This window comes from Montipora capricornis, chromosome 10 (genome assembly GCF_036669925.1).
Source record: "Montipora capricornis isolate CH-2021 chromosome 10, ASM3666992v2, whole genome shotgun sequence".
Taxonomy (NCBI): Eukaryota; Metazoa; Cnidaria; class Anthozoa; order Scleractinia; family Acroporidae; genus Montipora; species Montipora capricornis.
In genome coordinates, this window is record NC_090892.1 from 69,423,076 (window position 1) to 69,448,124 (window position 25,049).

Genomic DNA, 25,049 nt, shown 5'->3' on the forward strand with positions numbered 1-25,049 from the left:
CCAGGCAGTGCAGCGCTCGCTTGTACCATCACAACTTTGATTTTCAGGTGGACATTGTTTGGACTTTTTCACTTAAAATTATGTTTCCCTTGATGTGTTTATCAAATTTCTGATAATAATAACATTTTTTATCTTTAAGTACAAAGGAAGCACCAGCGTTTGAAAGGTTCCATACCTTGGCACAGCCCAGTTCATCAGAAGAGTCCTCCCTCTCTCTACCCCTCCCCTACAAGTACAAGGCTTTGGCGGAGATGTTCCGTTGCACTGACACAGTGCTCAATTTGTTAGGACAGAGAAAAGAAAAATGCACATTTACAAAACTCAGGGATGCAGTGCAGCAGATGTCGAGAAAGTAAGTAACCTTTTTTATTCAAAATATAATGCGAAGGATTGTGGCTGAAATAGGTAGGTAGGCAGGTAGTTAGGTAAAGTCTGCTACGAGCCTAGAAGGCCCATCAGGCTGGCGCTGATCTCCCAGTTTCTGTAGCATGAAGCGACTAGGAGTATTTCTACTCCCCCTTGGATGGGATGCCAGTCCATCGCAGGGGTACCCCCAGCATTAGATTCGCTGGTACCCAATTTTATACACCTGGGTGGAGAGAGGCACCGTGAGAGTAAACTTGCCTGCCCAAGAACACAACACAATGTCCCCAGCTAGGACCCGAACCCGGACCACTTGATCCGGAGTCGAGCCCACTAACCATGAGGCCACTGCCTCTCTGCTGTGCAGCAGATGTCGAGAAAGTAAGTAACCTTTTTCATTTAAAATATTATTTGAAGGATTGTGGGATGTGAAAGAACACATACTTCTCCTGTTTTCTTTGTGGTGTGAAATATAATAATTATAGTTGACTCAGGTGGTTAATGGTCTGGGTTGTCACATTGCCGGTTTTGCATAGCAAAAGTGCATGTTACTCAAGCTATCTAAAGGTAAAAATATATGGTAAGGGTATGTATGAATGAGTGATTGATTGAAGGAGTGGATGAATGTGACCATGTTTATTCACCTGCAGGAGGTTTGATAAGAGACAGCTGGCACAAATAAAAGCAGTTTACCCGTCGTCGCTGGAATTTCGTCAAGACAAAATTGCTGGAAAGTCCTCAGTGTTTGAGTTGACGATTGAGTTTGGAAGAGGGGAAAAGTCACATAACAAACTGACATTGACAGCAACCGAGTTGTTGGCTCGCAGAGATGTCTTTCAGAAAAACCTGCTAAGATTAACCAAGAAACATCACCAGGTACCTGTTATTCAGCTTAGTACCTACATTACGTTTGAACTGTGAATTTTCCCTGGTCTTCATTTACATCTTTTGGGATCATGTATAAGGAAGGCTCATTGCAGTATCTGAAGATCTTTATGACCTTGCAAAAGTCCTTGTACAGTACCGCTCAGATATACGTTAACTGCGCAGACGTGTTTTATACGCATATACGCGTATGATTATACGCACATATGCGTATAGTTATACGCACATACGCGTATGGTTATACGCACATACGCATATAGTTATACGCGTATATACGCATAAACATGCGCGTCTGTTGTGTCTTTGTTATTCACGACGAAAAATTTTCTTTGTGTTTAATTGAGAGTCTAATAAAGCTAATGCAGATCATGTTACAAACACGCACGTCGCATCGAAATGTTTATTGTCTGAATTTAGCGTTCTTAGCTTAAGATCGATCACGTCGAAAAAATTATATCTCTGGTTATATTAGACCCAGATCATTTATTCAAACGGTAAAATGCTGCTTGACGAAAAAATTGTTTATCAAAGTTTCAATGGTGCGGCGCTTCAAGGAAAAGTCCTGTGTTTCGGCAGTCGCGTCGGCAAGTCGCTTGCGAGATGTTTGTATAAAGTGTTCCGAAGACCTTGTCGAAAAAATTATATCTCTGGTTATATTTAACACAGATCGTTCATTCAAACAGTAAAATGCTTTTTATTTAACCAAATAATTGTTTATCAAAGTTTCTATTGCGCGCTGCTCACGCTTAATTATTTTTTACTCCAATGAAAAGTTCTGTGTTTCGGCAGCCGCGTCGGCAAGTCGCTTGCGAGGTGTTTGTCTAAAGTGTTCCGAAGACCTTGTCGAAAAAATTATATCTCCGGTTCTACTTGACACAGATCGTTTATTCAAACAGTATTTTTTTTTTTTTAACCAAATAATTATTTCAAGGTTTCAACTGCAAAGCGAATCTTTACAAGCTTAAATAAAAGTTAGTCGAATGATTAACACGTGGTTTCGCATGTTCACAATCTTTGAGTAAACAGTCGAGTTTCGCGCGAAACGGTAAATCAGACGACAGCGATGAGAGGCAGCTGTATTCGCAGGCTACAAAGTTGGCGAACAAATTGTTGACATAGGCGGCGTTGCTGTGTTGAGATTTAGTTATCGTGACCATCGATTTTTGAAACTTTTAACTAAACTAGAGGCGAGTCAAATTCATCAAAATTTGCATACGCGTCAGTCATGAGTCGGAACAACACGTAGTCGTGACAGGTAACGCAATACGATTAAAATGCCCTGGTAGAACTTCTTTTACGTGTATGTATAATGAATGGAAAAGTTTCTAAGAAAAAAATTTTATCGATTGTGCAAGCCATAAAGGAAACATCCTGTGTGGATTCGTATTCAGAACGCTGTTCACAAACGGGTTTCTTTGTTGATTCTGCTGAAATACGACACACCGGTATTAAATTTATTTTGAACACATTCCAAAGCAGTTGCGATGGATGTAGTGTTGGTAAGTGATGAAGAACATCTCGTCTGCTCATGAAAGTTCCGTTTGAAAAGGATAACGCGTTTATATCGATAAGCACATGCTTTCTATCTAACTCGCGTACACTTGCAACAGCGTATCAGGAGAAGTCTTCATGAGTTCGTGGTCGTGTAGTTTTTAGTGCTGTCAAGCTATTCTTTAGAACAATAACCCGCTAACAATAGAAAGACAATAAGCCAGCTCATACATACTAATGAACAGACGCGTATATGCGTTTGTGCTTATATACGCATTTTTATACGCACATATGCGTATATGTATACGCACATACGCGTATACTTATACGCACATACGCGTATACTTATACGCACATACGCGGCTATTTATACGCACATACGCGTATACTTATACGCACATACGCGTAAATTTATACTCGTATTATGCGCGTTTTTTGGTTAACGTATATCTGAGCGGTACTGTAATTTGAATGTAATTTTCCACTTTCTCAAAATCTTTGTACTGAGTAATTTTTGGTTTGACATAAAGACCAAATATCAAAATTTCTTGACTGTTGTCAAAGCAGTGTTTTTTTTTGTGGAAATGATCTTAGAGCTTGGACGAGCTTTGAAATTGATTACATTACTGTAGTTATTCGGTTATAAGGCGCACTCGTTTATAAGACGCACCCCAAACTAAGCAATTTAATCAAGCTAAGTTCTCAAACTGAAAATTACGCAAAAATACTCGGTTATAAGACGCACCAAAAAATTGAGAGTTACCAAAAGGATGTGATGAATTTGAGAACAATTATCCTTACACAATTGGCATGCGAACTCTTTTTGTCAATGTAAACAAAGTGAAAAAATCACGCATTTAATGATATACGTTAAAACAAAAGCTAAAAGTTGACACCTGAAATGATGAACGTGCAACGCATACACTTTTATTTGAACCTTCTGACTTAATAAATAGTGAGAGTTCAAGCGAAAGCAAATGGCAAAAAACTCCCACTGAAAGTCATATTCAAAGGTGTTCGACAGCTGAATATCAACACGCCACCAAGGATGCAAATTTCAGTGCACAAGAAAGGCTGGATGAACGAAGGAGGTATGTTTTATCTCCACACTGTTTGTTCAGAGAAGAAACTTTTCATGCGAGCGACAAACATGATTCTCGGAATTCGAAAGAAGGTTCGAACGATTGTATTGTTGTCATGGGTATCACATTACTGAGCACGTGCTTTTAAGCATGTATGCAAATTTCCGTTTGTTTGCTTTTCTCTAGAGGCCTCTAAAAGCACTATTGTTTTTTTTAATTGACAACTAGTGTCCTTTTCTTGTGTTGTTTAAACTTCAAATTCTTCTCAAATTGTGATTTTAAGATTTTGTTGTGAAAATACTTGGCTATAAGAGGTACCCCAATTTTAGCACTAACTTGCGCCTTATAACCGAATAACTACGGTATTTCATTCTTTAACAACTGTCTCGCTAAGTGGAGGTTGGGTGCCTGATCCATCCTGGAGCTTCCATTATTGGCAGCCAGTTCCAAGATGGAGACTGCACCGATGCCTGGAAAAACCGGACAAACCAGCCATGAACCCCCACTCCCTCAAAAAGACAGGCACCGGTCACACTGATAAACAGTGGGAAGTAGAGGGGGGAGGGAAAACCGCTAAACCCTCCACACAAAATGCTCCTTCTTCCTGCCATACCGTTGAATAAGCTGTACCACGCAAAGCAAGAGGAATCTTAGTAATGGATGTGCAAATATAATTAAAACCACTGACAACAACTGACTGCAGTTGCTCGTAGTTGTTAACTCAGTTAAACTGCATTTAACCTCATTTAACAACTGCGTCACTAAGTGGAGGTTGGGTGCCTGAAACATCCTGGAGCTTCCACTATTGGCAGCCAGCTCCAAGATGGAGAGTGCACCGATGGCTCGCAAAACCTGACAAACCACATGCCCAAGCCAGAGTCCCGAACACGCCCAATTCAGACGCCACCCAATGACCACAGATCTGCTAACCATGCTGACTGGAGAGCCGCTAACAGCCTGTAGACCTGCTGCAACGTGCAAACCACAAACTGCTCATAAAAAACATGGAAGCCTCAGTTGGGCCAGTAGACCGTGATCAGCCATACAGCCTGCACTGGTGCATGTGACTGCTGACCCAAAGGCTGTGACACTGGTATACTTCTTAGAGCCTGTGCCTGGCTGAGTACCTGTTAACCCAAAGGCCTAAAGCTCAAAGACCAAGAGGCACAAAACCACCAAGCCTGTACACTGTTATGCTTGAAAACAGCCAAGCTCAAAGACTGCTGCATGCATAGACACCAATAAGCTATAGGAGATCGCACTCGAGCACGGAGACAATGGCTAGATGACTAAGCTCTACCAAGAACCATACTGCCTGCACCTTTGTGTAAGACTGCTGACCTGCCAGTTGCAACACTGGTATACCACTGAAAACCATGAGCCTGTGCTTGGGTGAGTAACTGCTAACGCCAAGGCCTGGAAAAAAACTACCCTGGTACAGCTGCCAGCTTGAAGACCGTTGCACACATAGCCCCTTATGAGCTATAGGATATAGTACTGAGAGCACCACCAATGGCAGGACAACTTCTAGGTTCCACCGTGATCCATGTAGTCTGTACCTGAATGTATGACTGCTGAGCCGAAGGCCGCACACACTTGTGTATCGCTGTGAAACATGCAAGCTTGTGTCATATAAGATTGATTACTATTTTATGTGTACATTTTAGCTACATGGGTTGTTATGCAAACGCACATTACTGATTTATAAAAAAGAAACAGAAACTTCAAACAAACAAATTCAGCTATTGTAGTGCAGTGCAGAAACTTCAAAAGATTAGCTCTTGAACTTGAATTTCATGCCACAAATTTGAAAGATGAGCCTACATTTGCAAAACATTTAAACAAACAGTGATCTAATAGGACTTATCACAAAATTATTTTCGGCACTTAAAGATCTTTCAAAGATCTTGAAATTATCCCATGTTTATCACAAGGATTAATAGTACTGGACAGGGATCCAGCCATTGGATAACTGTGTAACTGTAGCCAGTTGTAGCTTGCCCAAATTGTGTATTCTTTCATCATCTCAGATCATGTGATCTGAGCGCCGTTGGAAAAAATTTCAGTTTGTGGAATAATTTTCATGGGTTTTCTGTCGCTTTTTTAGCACCCTATTTCTGCCTATTCTGTGGTCCTGAAGGCTGGACAAGGTTGGAGTTGCGTGCATTTCTAGTTTTCACTTTCTTTCTTTCTTTTTTGATCATCGCCTCATTACCATTAATTATTCTCTTTTTGTTGTTTTATAGCATCAGTTTTGCCCCAGGAAATACTTCCAGCTGTGACTACAACTGGTTCAAATCACGCATGTTACAAACCTCCCTTAGAACTAAACAACCCTTAAACCACTCTCACTCACTCACAAATTCAGTACATTTTTTATCCCACTATTTAATGTACAGTAGATGTAGTTTTAATTCTTTTTTATGTTCTATTTCTTAGAGCTTCCTCCAGAATCTAAACCCCTCTGTGTCAGTTGATGATGAGAAAATTATTCGGTGGCATCCTAAGTTCCGTGTTGACAATGTCCCAGATATTGCCGAGGCTGAACTTCCCCAACCTCCAGTCGTTAAAACATATAACAGTGCTCATGATGTATTGGAAAAAGCACGAGATATGATAGCACCAAGGGTGGGTAGTCCACATGTATTTGTGTGTCACAAGAACATCATTGGCGTAGGTCGTAAAATTAATGGGCTGTAATTAATCAACAGTTTTTTTTGGAGGTGGGAGGGAACCCTCTTGACAAGACTATTTGAGAACAAACTCCAATATAAGTTCATTTGTATTGTTATGGGGTAAAATTAATTTTGTTTGGCTTATTTGTTAGTGAAAGTTGAAGACTAAATTTTCGCTTATGGGGTAAAATTAATTTTGTTTGGCTTATTTGTTAGTAAAACTTGAAGACTATATTTTCGCTTATGGGGTAAAATTAATTTTGTTTGGCTTATTTGTTAGTGAAAGTTGAAGACTAAATTTTCGCTTATGGGGTAAAATTAATTTTGTTTGGCTTATTTGTTAGTGAAAGTTGAAGACTAAATTTTCGCTTATGGGGTAAAATTAATTTTGTTTGGCTTATTTGTTAGTAAAACTTGAAGACTATATTTTCTCTACTACAATGTTCTGATGTACTGAGTGTATATTAGCTGATTTTTTTTTCTTTGGAAAACTAAATACCTAAGAATGAGGAAACAAACAGGAGTAACTGAGGTGAACAAAGCACACAAAGTGGCTTGATCTCAGCAGGACCACTGTAAAATGGCTGAAGAACTCTTTATAACTGATTTAGGAGAATGCCTTGGCCAGCCTTTGTGTAGTTTAAGTAATTTTGGCCAAACTTCATTCAGTCCCATGTGAAAAAGAGTGGCTGCAATCTAAATTAAATGAAGCTGCCATTAACGTGCCAGGATTTAGATGGTGTTATTTCTTTTCCTGCTTTAATTCCTCATGAAATGCTTTTTTCCTTAATAGGTTGAAAAGGCACTGAGGACGGTTGCTAAAGACAATGATGACAAGGAATCCAAAGTGGAAATGAAGGACACCAACCTGACAGAAAACAAAACTTCAAGAACTGCCGGAAATTCACCTATCAAGAACAACAAGAATGACTCAGCCTTGAAAGGGATCTCACAGGACTTGTTAAATAAGGTAGCTGTACCTGTTTTAGAACATGATGCAATATTTGGAAGAAAACAACTTTACTGGTTTTGTCCTTTCTTTCTGAAGTCTTTGGTAGTTTGCTTGCCACAGACAAATTTTATTTCCACCGTGCCTGGTCAAGTGGGAATGCCATCATCCAATCACCTTGACTTTGTTGTTAATGGAGGGGACATAGTTTTTGATTGATTAATCATTGACTCCTCAGGCATCTAATAATAATAATAATAATAATAATAATAATAAGGTCTTTATTGAAGTCGTTAAACAAACGTTAAGACCTACAACATAATATAAAATGCAGTTAAAACTGTATTAAAATGCAAAGTACTAAATTAGGATTTATTTTAAGTCGAAGAGGCATCTATTTACAAAGTATTTCTTAAATCTCTCCATTTTGACACTTGGGATGTGGTAGGGATGGGATCTACTACGCAAAGCTCTGCTTTTACGTGGGCGGAGAAGATCCTGCAGGGGTGCGAGGGATTATCCACAATACTACTCTATTGGCTCAAATCCCTATCTTTGATAATCTTTTTGATAGATGTTACATACCATTTTTGATAATTAAACTGCAAGTCTTTGAATTGATAATATCAGACAATGTTTTGTGTAATTTTCTGTGGCATTTGTGTTTTAAGTACCAGCTCATAGCTAAGTGTAGTAGGGGGGGTATTTCTGTGAAATTCCTCTTTTAGATTAAAGATTAGATTGTTATCTTGTCAAATTGTTTTCTTGTTATAGATTCGCCAGAAGCAAGCAAGGAAAATTGAGGAAAGCATGATGAGAGACCCTATAGTTGACAAGAAACTTGCAATGAAAGAGCGTCTTCCAGAATTGTGCCGAATACTAAAAGCGTATCCTTTTTGTTGGGAATATCACCCTGAATAGAAGATTGTGGCTTTATACTTTATTCTTTTTTTAGGACATTGACAAAATAACAAAGAATAAATGCTGTCAAGATGTCATAGACTGTCTCAACTGATGTCAAAGGGAAATCGAACTCTTAACAAATTAGGTGGAATGCTTTCAAGTGTGGTTGACTTCAGTTTTGCACAGAAGATGGTCAAGTTAGCTTACAAAACTTAAGTATACCCTTGACTTTACTCCAGTTACTTCTCTGCTGAGCGCAAAGCCGCTATCCCTCTTGAAGATGCAACAGTAAAACTCTCGGAAAGCTACAAGACCTCTCTATCCCCTGGTATGTTAATTGTTTGTTGATTTACAGTTTTTTTTTACAGTATTTGCAGGTGTATGAACATTAGTGCACAAAGTTCATGGACCACGCCCAACCCCATAAATAAGGATCTATCCATGCTTATCCATCTCCAAGCTAGTGAGGAAAGAATTTATTCAGACAAAGTGAACCCCAAGCCAATGTATTTGCTATACGCATCTGTGGGGTGACCCTGGCCTGTGGGATAATTGCAATCATTCAGTGCAAATCTTGGCCGAGTACAGTCAGTCTTGCATCATATGATTACTTTAATTTTTGCACTTCCTGGACTGCGTCAGGTCCATGGCCAACACTATATAGGCACCAATTCCCAAGCTCATATATTTGCGATGAGTTTAATAATACTTCTATTCTTATGATCTAAAGCATTGTAAAGTAACTCAACAAGGACAAGTTAAATGAATTAATATGTGGCGACAATTCACAAGATGCATGTAATGGGTATACTTTGAGTCCTTCAAATACCTAACATAATATTGTGAAGAGCAACTTGACTTGGCATTTGAAAAATGCTACATTTAATGGGATGAAAGAACATTTCATTAGACTTGACCAAGTAGTGGAAAGGGCATCCAAAATTTGTAGCTGTTTCAAGGGCACACTCACATTTCCAAGTATCCCGAGTCACCATCGAAAAATGTTTTAAAGATCGTAATGTTTGGTTTCTTTTTCATCGCAGTTCAAGTTGAGGAACACATCAGGTTCATGTCCCAGCTCCTTCCTGAATGGATATCAGTTCTTATGGTACGGAAATGTTCATATATAAAGATCAACAAGACAGCTGATGTCAACAATGTAATAAACAAGCTTATGACAAAAGAAATCCACTGATAATGTGACAACAGGGCTCGCATGGGAAAAGTGTCCTTGTCAAGGACAAATCCCCTGAAGTCTTCTTGGCATTGTTTTAAAACTTGTGATACTGGCCCTCCAATACAAACAAGCTAATTGCGTTTCTCATTAATGTCAGATTCTTGCACAGTTAAAGCAATTAAGTTATATGCTTGAATTTTGCATACTACCTCCTCTGTTTCAATCTGTTTTGGAGTTGACTTGATGCATGTAAACTTTTGGGTGCATTTTTGCACAAAGGAATGTGATTTAAGTCTGTTGCTTATTGAAATAGTTCAGTTTCCATTTCATTGATGTTGTCAAATCCATTTGTACATGTAAAATAATCATTATAATAGATGATTTTTTTATCAAAGGTACTTTCTGCTTGTAAAAAAGTTTAAAAAGTTTTTACGTTTTTATAGACCAGCACTGTTTTCAATCATTACTTTTTATAATATTTACATGTATGATGCACAAGGATTGACCAGGCTGTTTATTCACAGTTACTTGAATGGTTGATGAAATTTTCTAGACATTGTGCAAATGTAAGAACCGTTGGAAGTCTTTGTATTTCTATTAAAAACAGCCATACTTGGTGCTAGACACCTCAAGTGGCTGAATGACTTATTTTTATTTGTTGCATTAGTTGTGGGTATCTCAATTTAATACATTTCCTCTAACTAATCGAGTTCAAGGTCTGTAATATAAGTTAAGAACTGAGTTTTTTAAATTTATTTATGGCAATGGGGGAGGGGGGGGGGGGGACGAAGATCCACACCTTATAGTATGGGCTGAGAAAATGAGGTTAGTAAGATATTTATTGTAGCTCAGATGTAATAAGGTGCACTGGAAAGGAAACTAGTTGAAGTCAAGAAGCATGCGACAAAATTCTTTGAAAAACAAATCCTGTGGTATTTTAAAATAGTTGCAAGATTCAAACAGTTTCATAACTTTGTTTCACATGAACAACTGGAAACACTTGCCAGAAAATGTTGTACTATCTGAGGGATGTAATAATTAAATCAATGAAATGGAACTTTATTTTATCTATTCTTTCCTGTTGCAAGTTCAGTGAGAATTTTCTTCAGCTGTTTATGTATCCTCTGCTCTTTGCTGTGTTTCCATGGTAACAGCTTTTCAGATGCACACTCTGTCAAGACTCTGGACAACTTGTTTTGAGCTGAGACTGGTGCTCTCTGCAGGAGTCCTGTTTGCTCCCAATGTGACACAAAAATATTTTGGCAAATCACCTAAAACATTGAAAGAAATAATCATCATACCATTTTTACTTCCTTATTGAGGTGGCAATACGGATGAGTTCATTTTGGAGTAAAAACAAGTAACAATTCTCTACTTTATTTCTTTTGGTGAAAAGAACAGACCCTTCTCCAAAATGGCAGCCAAAAATTCAAATAAGTTTAAATTAAATAATACCACAAATAGTAAGAGCACCTTTGCTTTAGTAACCCTGCACAGTTTTGGCATATCAGGTGTAATATCAGCTGAGAAAATGCAAGTTGCAGATGTTTGTATGACTGGGGGTATGGCGTATACCCCCAGTCATACAAAATAATGTCTTCAATTTTGTCAAATTTCAACTTTCATTTTCTCAGCTGATATAACAGCTAATATGCTGAAACTTTGCAGGGTTACTAAAGTAAAGGTCCTCGTGCTATTTCTGGTGTTGGGTTTTCATTCAGTTAAATTTTATTAACTCATTTGCCATTTGCTCATTTGCCATTTTGGAGAAGGGTCTATTCTAATTTGATCGAGAGAATATGAACAAAGAAGTGACCTTCACAGGGTTCTTCATAGGCAGATGAGTTTTCTTGAATAATCAACGGAAGTGGACTTTTGAGCAAAAACATAAGGATAGAGATTTTGTTATTATTCTTAAAAGTGGTAGATTGCAAGCAGTCCCTCAGACAGTTAATAGGGAATTTAAGAAACGACGACGGCTACGACTACGACAACGCCACAAAGCAATAATATCATTGGTTAAAAGAGCATACATAATCTTGCTGCACGTGCAGCACGGATTTTAGCAAGTATCTTAGCGGTCCTCTACAACACAACGACGTGAAATCACCAAATTTGAAGTTTTGATGACAACGTGAGCATGCAACAGAGAATCTCTCATTCTCTATTTTAACTCTGAAACCGCTCGTACCAATTTATTTTTAGGATACTTCGCCCACATTGTAGGACGTGAAAGAGACTGAATAATCGCAAAAGACTTATGATAAAGGAGAGTTACATTTTGAGGTGACGTTTTCGTCGACCGACGCCGTTGTGGATCTTACATTCCCTAATCTACCCATGCAGCGAGCCACATCTGGATGCAAAATAAGCACATAGCTTCCAGTTGTGCTCTTTTGCATCTGGATGTCACATTTTTCTCATTTTTATTTGTTTATTTATTCAATTTCAAGCAAAAAGGTTGTCATTGGAGAAGAACTATGTCACACATTTGACAGTAAGCGAAAGAGGGGTTTCTTGTAGCTTAAATAAATGCCTCCAGTGAATGAAAAATCACACCGAATCGAAACTGCTTAACACAGTTTAAAAAGACCAAAACAAAACAATAAAATGGAAATGAAACTATCTGGCCATACTTTACTGCAAAATGTTACTCGCCCATTTATAAATAAATTTTAAAGCTTTGGCAAACAAGTTAACACATCTAAATAACCCCTTCTGTGTCAAAAACGAGATTAGGTAAGTTTAGTGCATATGATGACCTTTCAACACTGTTCTGTTAAAATTTATACCAAAAATGTTACCCTTACCTGTAAATTGTTGGTTAAAATGTTTCTGGTGCAGTGTTGGACAGTCTGATTACAAGAAGAAAAGCAATCGAAGAAGTCACATTGCTTATCACTCACACAAATTGGTTGTTCAAGGAAGTCTTTCATTAGTTTTGTAGGAAATACACTGTCAATATCCAGGGCAACAACTCGCATATCTTTGGTGATGCCAAAATTGGCTGGCTGGACATCACAGTGATAAAGGTGTCCCAATCTTGATGTTAAAAACTCTTGTACAAGTTCTAAAAATTCTAGGGAAATTCGCAAGCGTTTTCCCCATGGAATTGGTCTTTTAAAAAGAGAAAACCCTTCCTCCCTCAGGGTATCAACTTTCTCTACTGCATAGAAAGTTCCACAGAAACCATACACTTGTGGTATGTGTTTCATGTCCTGCAGTAACTGTAGCTTGATAAATTCATCTCTCTGTATCAATACCCACAGGCTTGACATATCAGCCCATGATAGTTTTTCCATAGTGTGGGGATGCCAAAGATGTTTCAATGCTCTTTTTGGTGTCATGGTGTGTCTAAGTTTCTCCAGTGACAGTTGATCTATAATATGTTCAAATACATGAGTAGTGAAGACATTAAGAATTCTGCCCTGGTTCTGTGCTGGCTTATCACCTGAAAGCAGTAAAAATATTGTTTAGTACTGTACTTAAACCTCTAATGGCCACCTGTTCTGCATGATAAAAAATTAAAGACCAGAATTTTCTACTAGCAGAAAAAAAAACAGCCTGCGAATCCAGCAGACACTCATTCATTTTTTCAAGATTGCCTGTACCCTTTTTTTCTGGGGTTGTTTTTCTCAGAAAATAAGGCCCTGAGGAGTGCAGATTAAATATCGACATCAGAACCTCTCCAATTTACACAATTATCTTAGTGTAGAAACTCTTTACAATTAGCTTCTCTTTTGCACAATAATAAAATTATTGCTTTAGATATGACCCGGGGGGGGGGGGGGGGACTCCCATATGAAACAGACGGGGATGCTCGTCGGAAATTTTGTATTTAACCCCTAAAGGAGACCAATCTAGGTGTGGCTTAATCAAATTTTGACCCCTAAAAGAGACCGTTTAAAAACACAAAAATACGACACGCAATGAGTTTTAATGAGAAAAAGGCATAATCATCGAATGCTTTTATCTAAAAAGAAAATTTAAAAGGAAATTTGACTTCTGTTTCTCTTCGCGTAATTCTGTGTTACTTCGCGGAACCCTAAACGAGACCTTGCTGGCATAAAATATTGGCGCTTTGCCCGGAACACCCTAAGCGAGACCAAAATCCAAAATTTACACCCCTAAGCGAAACGACGAGCATCCCCGTCTGTTTCATATGGGAGTCCCACCCCCGGGAGATATGAATATAAATCAAATGCTCACATTCACAGATTTGACAGTACACAGGATTTCAGGTCAAAAGTAACAATTTGATTTTGAAGGAGCAGTGGGGCAAAATTGTTTTTACCAATGCAACCTGTGGTAAGAATTTTTACATTTATTTTATATAACAAGGAATTTTACTTAGGCAATATTTTTGGGGTAATTGCCAAGAATAAAGTACAGCTGTAGTTAGTTTATAACAAAGTCCATACATGTCAATTAATCAGTTTGTAACATGAGCTCTTTAAAAAAACACTTTTCAACTCACCATCATAGTCGGTGCCTGTGAAGATAAGATCTTTCAAAGATATAAAATGTCGTGGCTGCCTTTTTGTCTTGAACACAATGGATTTATTTTTCCATATCCCAGAAAACACAATAGTGGTATTTTTATGTGCACGGCAATCCTGGAGAACAAGCTCATTCCTTTTGCACAAGTCGTTGCAGAGATTTCCTCCAGTGATGCCTCTATTGTATTCCCTGCACTTGAAATGCAATGAGACGCTTCCTATCAATATCGGCTGTCTTTTAAAATTCAAAGGTGTTACTTTTAAATTAACCCGACTGGAGGGAATAGGACAGAGCGGACCGGAAAGAAGGCTTCTTTTCTATTTGCGAAGGTTTGAAAGCAAAAAACTGGGCGAGGTCGCCATTTGAAACAACAACTACGTCTATGTGATTGCTTGTACCACACCATATTTTACCTGCTTATGTTGACGAATGAAATATAACCCCAGCGTTTTACTCTGGGTTTTCAACGCATCCTTGTCTTCAAAACGGTAGGAGGTAGAAGGTTCCTGCAAATTTCGACATTTTTCCCTAGAGTTTGATCGTAGCACGAGTCAAGTTCGAGCCCGAGTCAAGTTCGAGTCACGAGTCAAGTTCGAGTCAAGTTAAATTTTCCTTTTTTTTTTAGTAGTTTTGTTTTTAATTGCTGTGTGAAAATAATGTACCAGAGGTAATTAGGCCTAATTAGGTCTTTTTAGGGCTAATTAGGCCTAATTAGGCCTAAAGAAAAGTACCCTAAACATTCATGAAAGCTAATTTTAGGCCTAATTAGCCCTAAAAAGACCTAATTAGGCCTAATTACCTCTGGTACATTATTTTCACACAGCAATTAAAAACAAAACTACTAAAAAAAAAAAGGAAAATTTAACTTGACTCGAACTTGACTCGTGACTCGAACTTGACTCGGGCTCGAACTTGACTCGTGCTACGATCAAACTCTTTTCCCTAGCGACTCCTTTAATAGAGGTTCGAGATTTCTCGAAAACAATAAAGTGTAATAAGGAAACATCACCTAGAAGATTCTTAATCAGGGAGATACCTTAAACCTTGTCGGGCCCAAAAAGGTCAGGTAGCTTTTTTGGGAAGCAAATCGTTCACCGGAAAGTTCACGGAAGGTAACTTGAGCCCATGGAAAGTAAAAGTGGATTTATTGCACTTTTGCAGTGATAGTTCACAAATTAACACAATTTTTGCACCGGCTTTGACTTCACTGTGTATATTTAACGTTAGTCAAAAGCAAGTCAGCGCTTAACTTTTAACTGTAGAATGCCCGTTCACTCCAAACAATTGCGGATACGTGGCTATGCGGCTCAAACAATAGCAAAAGAACCTCAGGGTATACCTCGTTCTTGAACCGTCAAAAAGGGTGATCCATGCAAGAGATCATGAGATGAAGAAGTACCATGGAAACCAGACATAGCCGCATATGCATTGCGGAGCCACGTAGCCAGTCTAGCCACAGTTTGCACGTTAACACCGAACAAGCTCGCTCTCCAACTCATTTACTCACTTAGTAGGACCCTCAACATGCATGCAAAGGGCATACCAGAGATATCTTTCCCATCTATCTCACTCGCAGGGAGAGCTTGCTCGCAGGCTACTTTGACGCGCGTCAAAGGTTTTGCAAGAATCGCGCCTTTAACTCATTTGACAATGTTTATCCCGTGTGAAAAGAAGATTTTTCCCGTAAAACTTTCGAACCCATCAAATTGTTCTAGTTGATAATGTCTTTCATCAAGTTAACAGTCTTCGCACATTGCAATTTAGGAACTCAGAAATGCCACTCTAGGGCGTTTGCGTCTCGTTGGGTGCCCCTGACCCATTAGGCTTGTTTTTGTCTCTTTGCCAATTTAAAGAAACAGTTTTGCAATTGAATGAGGCCAATCAGAAAGAAAAACCACTTCGTGGCTGTACCCGTGGGACTGTTTTGTTTATTTAAGAGACAGAGTTAAATATCTCAAAGACAACTTGCTTGCATTTCGCCACGTTAATAACTTCAGATATTCCTCAAGAATAACATACGTACGTACATACGTCCTTTGCTTGTAATATAATTTTTCCTTTTTTTTGTTTTCGTTGAACTTCTGTGATTTCTGTTTCCTTATAATCGGTAATTTTTATTGCTTTGAACCCGCTTTGATTTTCATTTCCTTATTGTGCAAGTTGTCACTTACCAATTGTCTAACGCGTTCTTCAGCCCGAAGTTCCTCACAAGTATATTGTTTCCCAAATACTTCAACATTATTGCTAAAAATCCAACAAATTGTGACTGAAAACAAGCCTAAAGAGATACAACACAGCGATTTTTTGTTACGTTTCCACCGGAATCGCATCACGCACAAATCGTGGGTTTCCTGATATTTTAAATGTCACGTCATTGGCGTCACGTTCTTCACGCAGGAGGAAAGTACGTGACATTCGGAATCGGTTTACTTGATGTCAAGAAAGAGAGGAATCTGGAAACTTTTTTTGGTGGTGCAGGGGTTGAATGCATTCCCGTCATGGTCACGTACTATTATAAAGCGCGTGTCACAAACGTACAAAATTACAACGAAATTCAATGGAATAGTAAAACTACAGCGCCTTGTCGAATAGGATATAGCTGACAAGAAAAGAGAAGCGAAACTTGTTTTCCGGTTTGAATTATTTCAAACAGTTGAATACTAGCAAATGAAGCAATTTTTAATTCGTTTAAAATGCTTAATTTGAAATCTCTGTATTTTTCAGTAACTCAATGAATTAAGTCATCAATCATTGCCTTTAGCACGTAAATGCAAGTAAAAAGGAAAGCGTTGGTGGGAGACGCCTGAAGCAGGTTGTCGTGTCGGAATGACAACTCACCAAATATGGAGCAATTTGTTACACCTGAATGCATAAGCGTGCGATCTGTGCATGGAACATATTATTATCCAATCAGAGGCGGCGGTGAGTTTCTCCAGGTTCATTGTGTTGACATTACCTTGTCATGTTGCTTTCTTCGTTATGCAGAGGTTTGTTTTTAGAGCAACAAAGCGGAAGTTATGTCATGAAAGGTATGAAATTTCGAGAAAATCAGACACGCATTAACTGATCTGATACAAATTTAGGCGGCAAGAATTGAAAGTTTGTGAAGAACATAGTAATTTAACAGAACGCCCGACAGAATGCCGCGAGTTGTAGCGGAACAGAGGCAAAAGTTTGAAAACGACGACTTGTTTAGGAAGATGTCACGAGAAACCGAGGTGATTTGACAATGTTCAGCGTTACATCACAGAGTTGTTAACTCACATGGCCACTATCGAAGCTATTGAATCAATTTCATTTATTTTCAGATCAAATACACGGGATACCGGGACAGATCGCACGAGGAACGAATTGTTCGATTTCAAACCGAAGCACGCGATGGTCAAGCGAATGTGGTAAGTTCTTGTCGGAGTTGAATAAAACTTTTGGCAAGATGTTTCACCACGTACTTTAAGCTTGTCTTCGTGAAAAAACTCATGTCCTTTTGCCATTAAACGATTGCCTCGAATAATTCTATCAATAATGATCTAGGCCTTTGTGTCATCCGGAACCAACTTCACTTTACAATTCCCAAAAGGAGAGGATGGAACAGTCCCTAAAGACTATCTCGATTTTGATCGAGAACCAGGCAAGGTAAAGAAACTTCATGAGAAATTTTGCATATATGTCAGGGGTGGAAAACATCGAATTATTTCAAATTATTTCGTAAAATCCTTGTAATTTTAAGCATAATGCCATTTAATGGCTACGATAGATGTGTATTGGTGGATTTCACTCAAAGTCTGATTTGCATCAGTTCGAACAACTGTATTCCTAGTAAACTGGAAAAGTGCCAGTTTTGGGAAGCCTTGCGTTTAATGTTGTGGGACGATTGGCACGCTGAGCAAAAATTCACTTTTTAATATCGAAAGAAAAAAATTAATGGCTATGTCAGTGGTCGTCAGACTAGATTTCTTTTAGAAAGTTTATTTGTGTATAAACATCTGGCTATTAAAGATACTTGCAGCAGGTTCCAGTAAATTATGTATGAGAAATCGTTCCGATTTTTCAAATTAAATCCTGCGGAAACACATTGTCGGCATGGACCTGCGTCTTCCGTGGAGGAAAGGGCCCTTGACAAAATTGACCAGAATGTCAAAGAAAGGTTTACCGGGCGTTTTTGATTGTGGGAATTCGCAACTTCATGTCGCCAACGACCCATAATTGCACGTGCTGACAAATTAATTATTTACAATGTGTAACATTTCAGCATTTGAATGGCTTTCTCATTCGAAATGACTTTCTTCGCTCCGGCTATTTTAGTGTATCATTTCCTAAACAAAAAAATTCTTTCTCGGAATTTTCTTTTTTCGAATAAGTTCAATCCAAAGCAATTAATTGCATGATTGCGTGAGGGGCTGATCGCTAATATCATATATTTTAGACAAAATAAAAAGTACTTTGCGAAAAGCGAAAACAAGCAAAGACTGAAGAGTACCGGTGTTTTGTTTTCAAAATAGGCAATTATAACGCTAAGTTCAAAATCTCGGCTTTTTTACAAGCCGCTTAAAATTTCGTGTCGGAAAATTCGTGATATTCCTGAGGTCTTTCTGCTTCACCTCACTTGTAACTCGATCTTAAAATAACAGATTATGGCAATAACTCATGTTGTAAGCAGTAGTAAAGAATCTATTGCAAGCTCTTGTTTATACGAACTCTAAGATGGCAACATTTATTTGATCGCGTTTCAAAATATTTGAAAATTATCAAAGGAATGTGTGTGCTGAAGTTGGATCTTTTTTTCAAAAAAAGGCAGTAAAGGCACGAAAACTTTTCAGTTGCATAATTTTCAGGACATTTGATTGTTAGCAGGTCGCCCTCGACTTAAAATAATCTTTCGCAAGATGAAATTCCTTCATATGTGCAGGTGCACTTTATCTCAGCCTGATTATTTTGACAAAGTTGTATTTGATTTTCTTCGTAAAATGTGACGCAATTATGACGTGATCAATTTCTCATTTTTTCCTTGATTCAAGTGCTTTGTAAGGATGGCTGAAAAACAAATTGCTCAATACAAAATCAGTTAAATATGACCGATTCTGTCGTTGATATTCGTCAGTTCGCTCACACGAGGCCCCTAAACCCTGTCGTGAGGAAAACGTGAAAAACAAAAGTTTGCGTGCGAAACACGTATATAATTATGCTGAAAATTTCATCACGCTATCAAAGTAAAATTCCATATGTTATCACCCTTTGTTTATGGACAAAATGCCTTTTGGTTTGCACCATTGCCTCGATTAGATTTTTCTTACAACAAGAAAATTAAATTGTTTTTTGTCAATTTGCTTAACTACTGTATATTAGCATCGTGTGAATTTAAAAGTAAAACGAACGCAGTTAGCGTAAACCAAATATACAAACACAGTTTAAATATGCTCACTACATTAGAATGGATATTCCGTGCCAAATCATTACATTATTATTTATCTCTGTAATGGGGTGGAGTTGCGCCAATATTTGTAAATAGGGAGAGCCATAGGGGGTGAGGGTGTGCTTGGGAGTGCTCCGAGGGAAATTTTGAAAATGTAGACAGGCATCTCTGCAGGGATATTTTTCACAGACGTAGTGCACTTAATAATAAAAATAATACATTCAAAATCTTTTTTACATTGTATCAATCATCCCAAGGCCATATCAAGTTTTGGTCTAATGTGCTACAGATTTATGGGAGGCCCTGGTGTTGTGTAGATGAGAAACTCAGGAAATGTTTTTTTTTGCAAAATGAGCTTTATATTTTCACCTGGCCCTGGCCCTGCCCCTGAGACACACATCCATGGTTGAATTGCTGTGTTGTTTGATTACTATAGGTATTCATAAAAAGCCGATTTATCATGAATGGTGTATGTGTTGTATGGAAAGGATGGTTAGACCTTCAAAGACTTGACGGAGCTGGGTACTTGGAGTTTGATGAGGATAAGGCTAAAGTAAGTCATTGTTGATAACTGTTTCCCTTGTGTGTTTATTTTTGTTATTTTGGACAATTTCAACCCCCATGACAAAAATACAAATGCCAATCAAGAATTCAGTTGATTTTACTAATCTGTGTCATGAGGAGCCCATGGTATCATGTATAAATAGTATTTCCTTATTATTGCAACCTTTTCACCAGAAAATTCCAGGGGAAAAAACTCCAAGATGGTTCAGTGAAGGAATGATAAAAATTATCTTTATTCAACTTCTTCTGTTTAGTCAAAGGCTGGTGAATGAATGTAAACATGTGTTGTTTGGTGTTCTGGTAAAGTTTTCAATAATTATTTATAACATTGGTCAGACCAACTATGTTGATTGTAAATACAAACTGACCACAAATTATTTATTTTAAAGACATACTTATTAAGAAATACAATTTTTGGAAGTCTCCTGCAGAGATCATAATGTCTTTTAAACAGGAAAAGGTGCAGTCGTCAACAATCATTCTTATATCCATTTTGGCAGATAAACGAACTTCCGTCTTAAGAGAGGACAAGATGGCAGGAGATAAAATGACACATTTATTTCTTTAAACAAAAACTGAGTCATTGTATTAATGAGCAAATGGGAATAAACCTGTTGCTTTCTTTAGGATAATTGATTAGGACTTTGAGCAATTTAATATCATAGAACCTATTGTGCCGCTATACTACAGTTATAATTTATACTGTAGCACACGTAATTCATCACACTCCACTTGGTATAACTCCTGGAGAGTTAATATGAAATCACTGATTCTTTATCTCTCAAATTATATCAAATGAGGGGATAATCTCTTGTGAACATAACAGAAGCATTATTTTAACATCCATGTAAGTCATTTGTTCCTCATCAGACAGTAGTCTCCAGTTAGCTGTTCCTCAGGAAAATATCGAGGAAAGTAAAACCAATTTCCCTTAGTACTTGAATTTTTAAGCAACCCCAGGGGTCCTCAGATAATTATATCTCCCCTGGGCAATAATTTCCTAGCAGCTGTGGTAGCAGTTTAGAGATGAGAGATGAGATAAGAGCTCTTTCATCTTATCAATATTTGGCATAAGTATTAAAATCATTTGTCTGATAAGAGTTTAAATCAGTGCTGTAGGTCAGGAAGCATAAGTTCCTTGAGGATCTTGCAAACAAGGTGCAAGAGGAGACAAATAACATCAAAAAGGATTTTTACTTGCACTAGTGTAACTTATTTTCTCAAAGGAACAAATTAATTATAATCAAAGAGATACTGAGTGAATAAATAATAATTGGAAAGTTCAATATTCAATTAAGATTTATATGCTTATAGAAATGCTCTAACTACAACCACAAATGAACTAAAAGAGTTAATTTAGTCAAACTATAGGAGACTGAAGGGGTTTACAGGATTTTCTATCATGACAAAAAAAACAAACATTTAATTTGGAAAGCCAAAAAAAAAAAAAACCTTTTGACCTGCTGACCTGAACCTAACCTGACTGATATTTTAACAGAGAGAAAAGGAGAAAAGAAGAAAGAACGAAACAATGCGCACAGACAATAAACCAAATTTTGGTTTTCGCTTTTGGGGCCTGTTGATATGCTTTCTAATCTTGTAAGGCGTTATTAAAGAAACCCTAGCATGGGGGTTAGAGTATACAAGTTGCCCAAGATTTCCCCCAATTAAAGCATGTTTCACTCATGAGGACTTTCCACTTTCATGTTAGTCTGAAGATAAAGTTATGAAAGATACATTAGAGCAAGCAAAACGACGATTAGCAGATTTTGAGGACCGGCAAAGACAGTGGCGAGAAGAACAACAGCGCAAAGAGTCTGAGGCAAGTAGCCATCAGCGTATCAGCTATAGGTAAATAACTGTTGAATGGTTTGTACTTTTTGTCATTCTATTATCAGTATTGTGTAAATATAAATTAAGCCAGTACAATTTTGCCCAGAGTAATAATATTTGTTCCACAATATGAAGTTATTTAGCTTGCAATATTAATGTTATCAGAATTTCCTCTTTAATATGTGTTGCAAATGTACCTTATGCTTGAAACATTAACCCCAGCACCTACTGCGGGTGAAAAATATTAAGTATCATTCTGAATGCAGGTCATGTCATGGTATAAAGTATATGATATAAAATATTGTCCCAATTATGTAGGAGATACTCCAGATGAAACACACAAGTTCAGGCTCTAATGTTACCTACATATTGATTCTCAGGAGCAATATTTTTAATCATTAGAAAGCTGATCTAGTGAATTATTGGCAATACTATTATTACAGCCTATAATTTTAGCAGTAACCACACAGGTTAACATTTATCTCCAATAAATTCCATGGCTGCATATCAAGTAGTTAAAACAGAAATAGTATTTTGTCAAAATGTGGATACTGTCTTAATAATTTAGACAGTATCCAGTCATTTATTATCAATATTATATTATTGATGTTAATTTAGAAATTTATTATACATAAATGCTGTTGTTGACAAAAAAAGAAAAATATTATTGTTCTCCTAAGGCCATGCAACAGTGAACTTTTTCCCTCTGCAATCAATTTGAAGGTTTTGTTTTGGGTGTGTGGAAAAGGAATTGATCTGGAAAACAAAGATTGAAGACCCAGATAAGGCCTCCCTCTACCCCCAGAAAAAATTAATATTTATCAATAAATAGCAGCACACGCCCAGGTTGGTTTGTGGAAAACAAAGACCCCAAGATAATTCACCTGAATAATTGACTCTCCAGCCATTTGAAAAGAACAGGACAAGAACAGAAATCATTTCCTTTGTCATTTCTTGTTTGATTTATTCTGGGTGACTTATCTTCGATTTTAGGTCTTCGTTTTTCACACACCCATTTTGTTTAAAACTCTCTTAATTTTGTGGACCAAATCTCCAAAAAGAAGTCAGTTAACCCTCTCATGCTCTAACTGACCCTGTTGAAGGGAAAAATCGTCAGGAAATCTTTAAGTGTCAATCAGAAATGAAGGGGTATGGGTTTTTGAGTGAATTTAGATGATGTTTTTAAGTCTATTCAAGTTTAAAACAATCTAGAAGATAATGAAATAAGACAATAAGATCATGCTTTTATGTTTTTTAGGCAAAACTAAGAGGTCACTCCTCATCAAATGGGACACAAAAATGACAGGAAAATTTGGACTAGTACTGTCTTCGCTCAAGGATAAAAGTTTTGTGAAAAAAATGAGCAAATTTGTTTCACATGCATAACATTCTCAGTCAGCTCCTGGGAAATGTCTGGTTAAGCTTTTCAGATCAAACATTGATAGTTACACAATTTCTCATAATTTTCACTATTTTTATCACATAAATTGAAATTTGCTATAACACATGAGTAGCTCTTCCTTTGCTTACTCTTCTAGCATGACAGAAAAGCCACCAGACCGTAAAAGCTGTGCAAATTATTGTTTGCATCATATTTAACAAACTGAGTGAAAGTGGAAGGGCTTGTAGTTCTGAAAGTTACTGGATGCAATCTATTATCAATTTCTTACTAACTGAGAGTAAGGCCTTTGCAGGAAAGTCTTAACACTGAGGCAGCAAGGAAAAGGCTTGAGATTTTCTGGCAAAGACTGCATGTTTCAGGTCAATAATTGAGTTTTTTATTACATGGCTTTATGGTCGATTCAAGCAAAGATGACCACTTCATATCCATACCGGTGCTTATCAGTAGTTCAAAAACACACAAGTCAGGAGATCTAACACATAATTATTTGGCCAAAAAATATATTTATTTTTAAGACAAACGATTAAATTTGGTAAGGTGAATGTCATTGAAATTTGCAAGAATCAACGGCACAACAAACATCAATGAATTCAGAGAAGTGAGAGTTGGTTTTTGAATTTCCTGAATTTTCCTGTTCTTTATAATTGGTCCACGGGTATTAGGATAGAATAATGACCTCGCACTTGGCCAATCAGAGCACTCTTTGTGTTGGCAACAAGCCCTAGCCATATACAGCAGTAATAATGACCCTCAGCATGTAAGATCACCAAGTAAGTCCATGGTAATGTGCGGTTTAATGAGAACTTGCGTGACTACAGTAATGGTAGGGATAAAATGGATTGAAATCCATAATCCATTTTATGAAAACGAGAGTAATACAATATTCGTAACTTATCAAAATAACCATTATTTTTCATTGTAACAGTTTTCCCCATACATGTAACATGTAAAGCTTTCCTTTATTTTATTTTTTGCTATAGTTTTGGGACAAGAGAGATTTCATTTAGTGCACTGCAGTCAATATCATGTACAGTTTTAGCAAAATTATCTCAAGCAATGCTCAGAGTCATGGTAAATAATCATGGGAAGACATTCCCAGATCTTCAATATCCATACCTCTCCCACGCAAAGTCTTTTAGCCACCACTGGAACTCCCCTACCCTATTTTAGGTGCCTACTCTTGGAAATTATGACATATCCCTTCAAACTCACAGTACGTTTGTTCCACAGCTGACAACACTTACTGTGGTTTTATCGTCCCCTTGAAGTTTTAGTTACCGGTATTTACAAATATTGCTAAAAATAACTCTTACTTAGCTAGCAAAGAAAAACATGAATGGGAAGCATTTGTAAAAAAAGCAAATCACTGTAACCTTGTTTTGCTTCCTTAGGATGTTTTTGAGCTTCCTTTAGGATTTGTTTAAAATAATATATAAATTTGAAATTATATTTAGGTTATTTAACATTTTATTTAAAGCCTTTTAATGCAAAAAAGCAATGTTAAGAGTAAAGGCACTGATTATTTACTCTACTTTTAAGATACGGTGATATTCATTTTTGCATGCGCAAGTTCACGTTTTAAAATAATATAGTTGACTGGGCATTATTCTTGTGGTGGGTGTAAACTGCAAGTTGCAGGTCATTGTTTCACCATAGCTGAAACGCCCCAAACCTTTCCTAATGCTAACATTAGGCCTAACCACTATCCTTTGGAAAATGTTTAAGCCTAAGGGTTGGCATTTTTGTAAAGGTTTAGGGTTGTTTCAGTTATGGTAAAACACAACGACCTGCAACCCAACCCTGCAACCTGCACTT

The 25,049-nt window shown here is 37.4% G+C and overlaps 3 protein-coding genes across 4 annotated transcripts in view; 2 read left to right on the forward strand and 1 right to left on the reverse strand.

Moving 5' to 3' along the window:
- LOC138022110 (DNA replication factor Cdt1-like) overlaps positions 1-10,587 on the forward strand; it is a 14,708-nt gene extending 4,121 nt beyond the window's left edge. Inside the window, exons 3-9 of the mRNA XM_068869134.1 lie at positions 140-352; positions 1,014-1,239; positions 6,261-6,449; positions 7,290-7,466; positions 8,220-8,332; positions 8,588-8,676; positions 9,392-10,587. Of these exons, the coding sequence (XP_068725235.1) occupies positions 140-352; positions 1,014-1,239; positions 6,261-6,449; positions 7,290-7,466; positions 8,220-8,332; positions 8,588-8,676; positions 9,392-9,543 (1,159 nt within the window). The 3' untranslated portion in view covers positions 9,544-10,587. The remainder of the gene's footprint in view (positions 1-139; positions 353-1,013; positions 1,240-6,260; positions 6,450-7,289; positions 7,467-8,219; positions 8,333-8,587; positions 8,677-9,391) is intronic.
- LOC138022112 (divergent protein kinase domain 1C-like) lies at positions 10,348-16,397 on the reverse strand. The gene is made up of 4 exons (XM_068869137.1): positions 16,197-16,397; positions 14,003-14,219; positions 12,336-12,976; positions 10,348-10,796 (listed from the first exon to the last, which is right to left on the reverse strand). Exons 1-4 carry the CDS (start codon positions 16,353-16,355, stop codon positions 10,590-10,592), a joined length of 1,224 nt encoding a protein of 407 aa, XP_068725238.1. The 5' UTR covers positions 16,356-16,397; the 3' UTR covers positions 10,348-10,589.
- A 591-nt stretch (positions 16,398-16,988) lies between these two features.
- LOC138022113 (core-binding factor subunit beta-like) lies at positions 16,989-24,719 on the forward strand. Of its 2 annotated transcripts, none has more exons than XM_068869139.1 (6): positions 16,989-17,243; positions 17,334-17,420; positions 17,557-17,658; positions 19,872-19,988; positions 21,711-21,850; positions 23,091-24,719. In XM_068869139.1, the coding sequence occupies exons 1-6, from the start codon at positions 17,166-17,168 to the stop codon at positions 23,098-23,100; spliced, it is 534 nt and encodes a 177-aa protein (XP_068725240.1). In that variant the 5' UTR covers positions 16,989-17,165; the 3' UTR covers positions 23,101-24,719. The 2 variants fall into 2 exon arrangements, with proteins under 2 accessions (XP_068725240.1, XP_068725239.1); XM_068869138.1 differs by having other exon boundaries at positions 21,711-21,821; positions 23,091-23,730.
- Positions 24,720-25,049: the final 330 nt, after the last annotated feature.

What these genes read in the sequence shown, in the direction of transcription:
- LOC138022112 (XM_068869137.1), bottom strand. Translation starts at nt 16,355, where the DNA reads ATGCGATTCCGGTGGAAACGTAACAAAAAATCGCTGTGTTGTATCTCT. An exon ending in AAGAACGCGTTAGACAATTG is followed by an intron (nt 14,220 to 16,196) that starts GTAAGTGACAAC and finishes TTGCATTTCAAG; the next exon opens with TGCAGGGAATACAATAGAGG. An exon ending in CACAGGCACCGACTATGATG is followed by an intron (nt 12,977 to 14,002) that starts GTGAGTTGAAAA and finishes TACTGCTTTCAG; the next exon opens with GTGATAAGCCAGCACAGAAC.
- LOC138022113 (XM_068869138.1), top strand. Translation starts at nt 17,166, where the DNA reads ATGCCGCGAGTTGTAGCGGAACAGAGGCAAAAGTTTGAAAACGACGAC. An exon ending in AGATGTCACGAGAAACCGAG is followed by an intron (nt 17,244 to 17,333) that starts GTGATTTGACAA and finishes ATTTATTTTCAG; the next exon opens with ATCAAATACACGGGATACCG. An exon ending in GCGATGGTCAAGCGAATGTG is followed by an intron (nt 17,421 to 17,556) that starts GTAAGTTCTTGT and finishes ATAATGATCTAG; the next exon opens with GCCTTTGTGTCATCCGGAAC.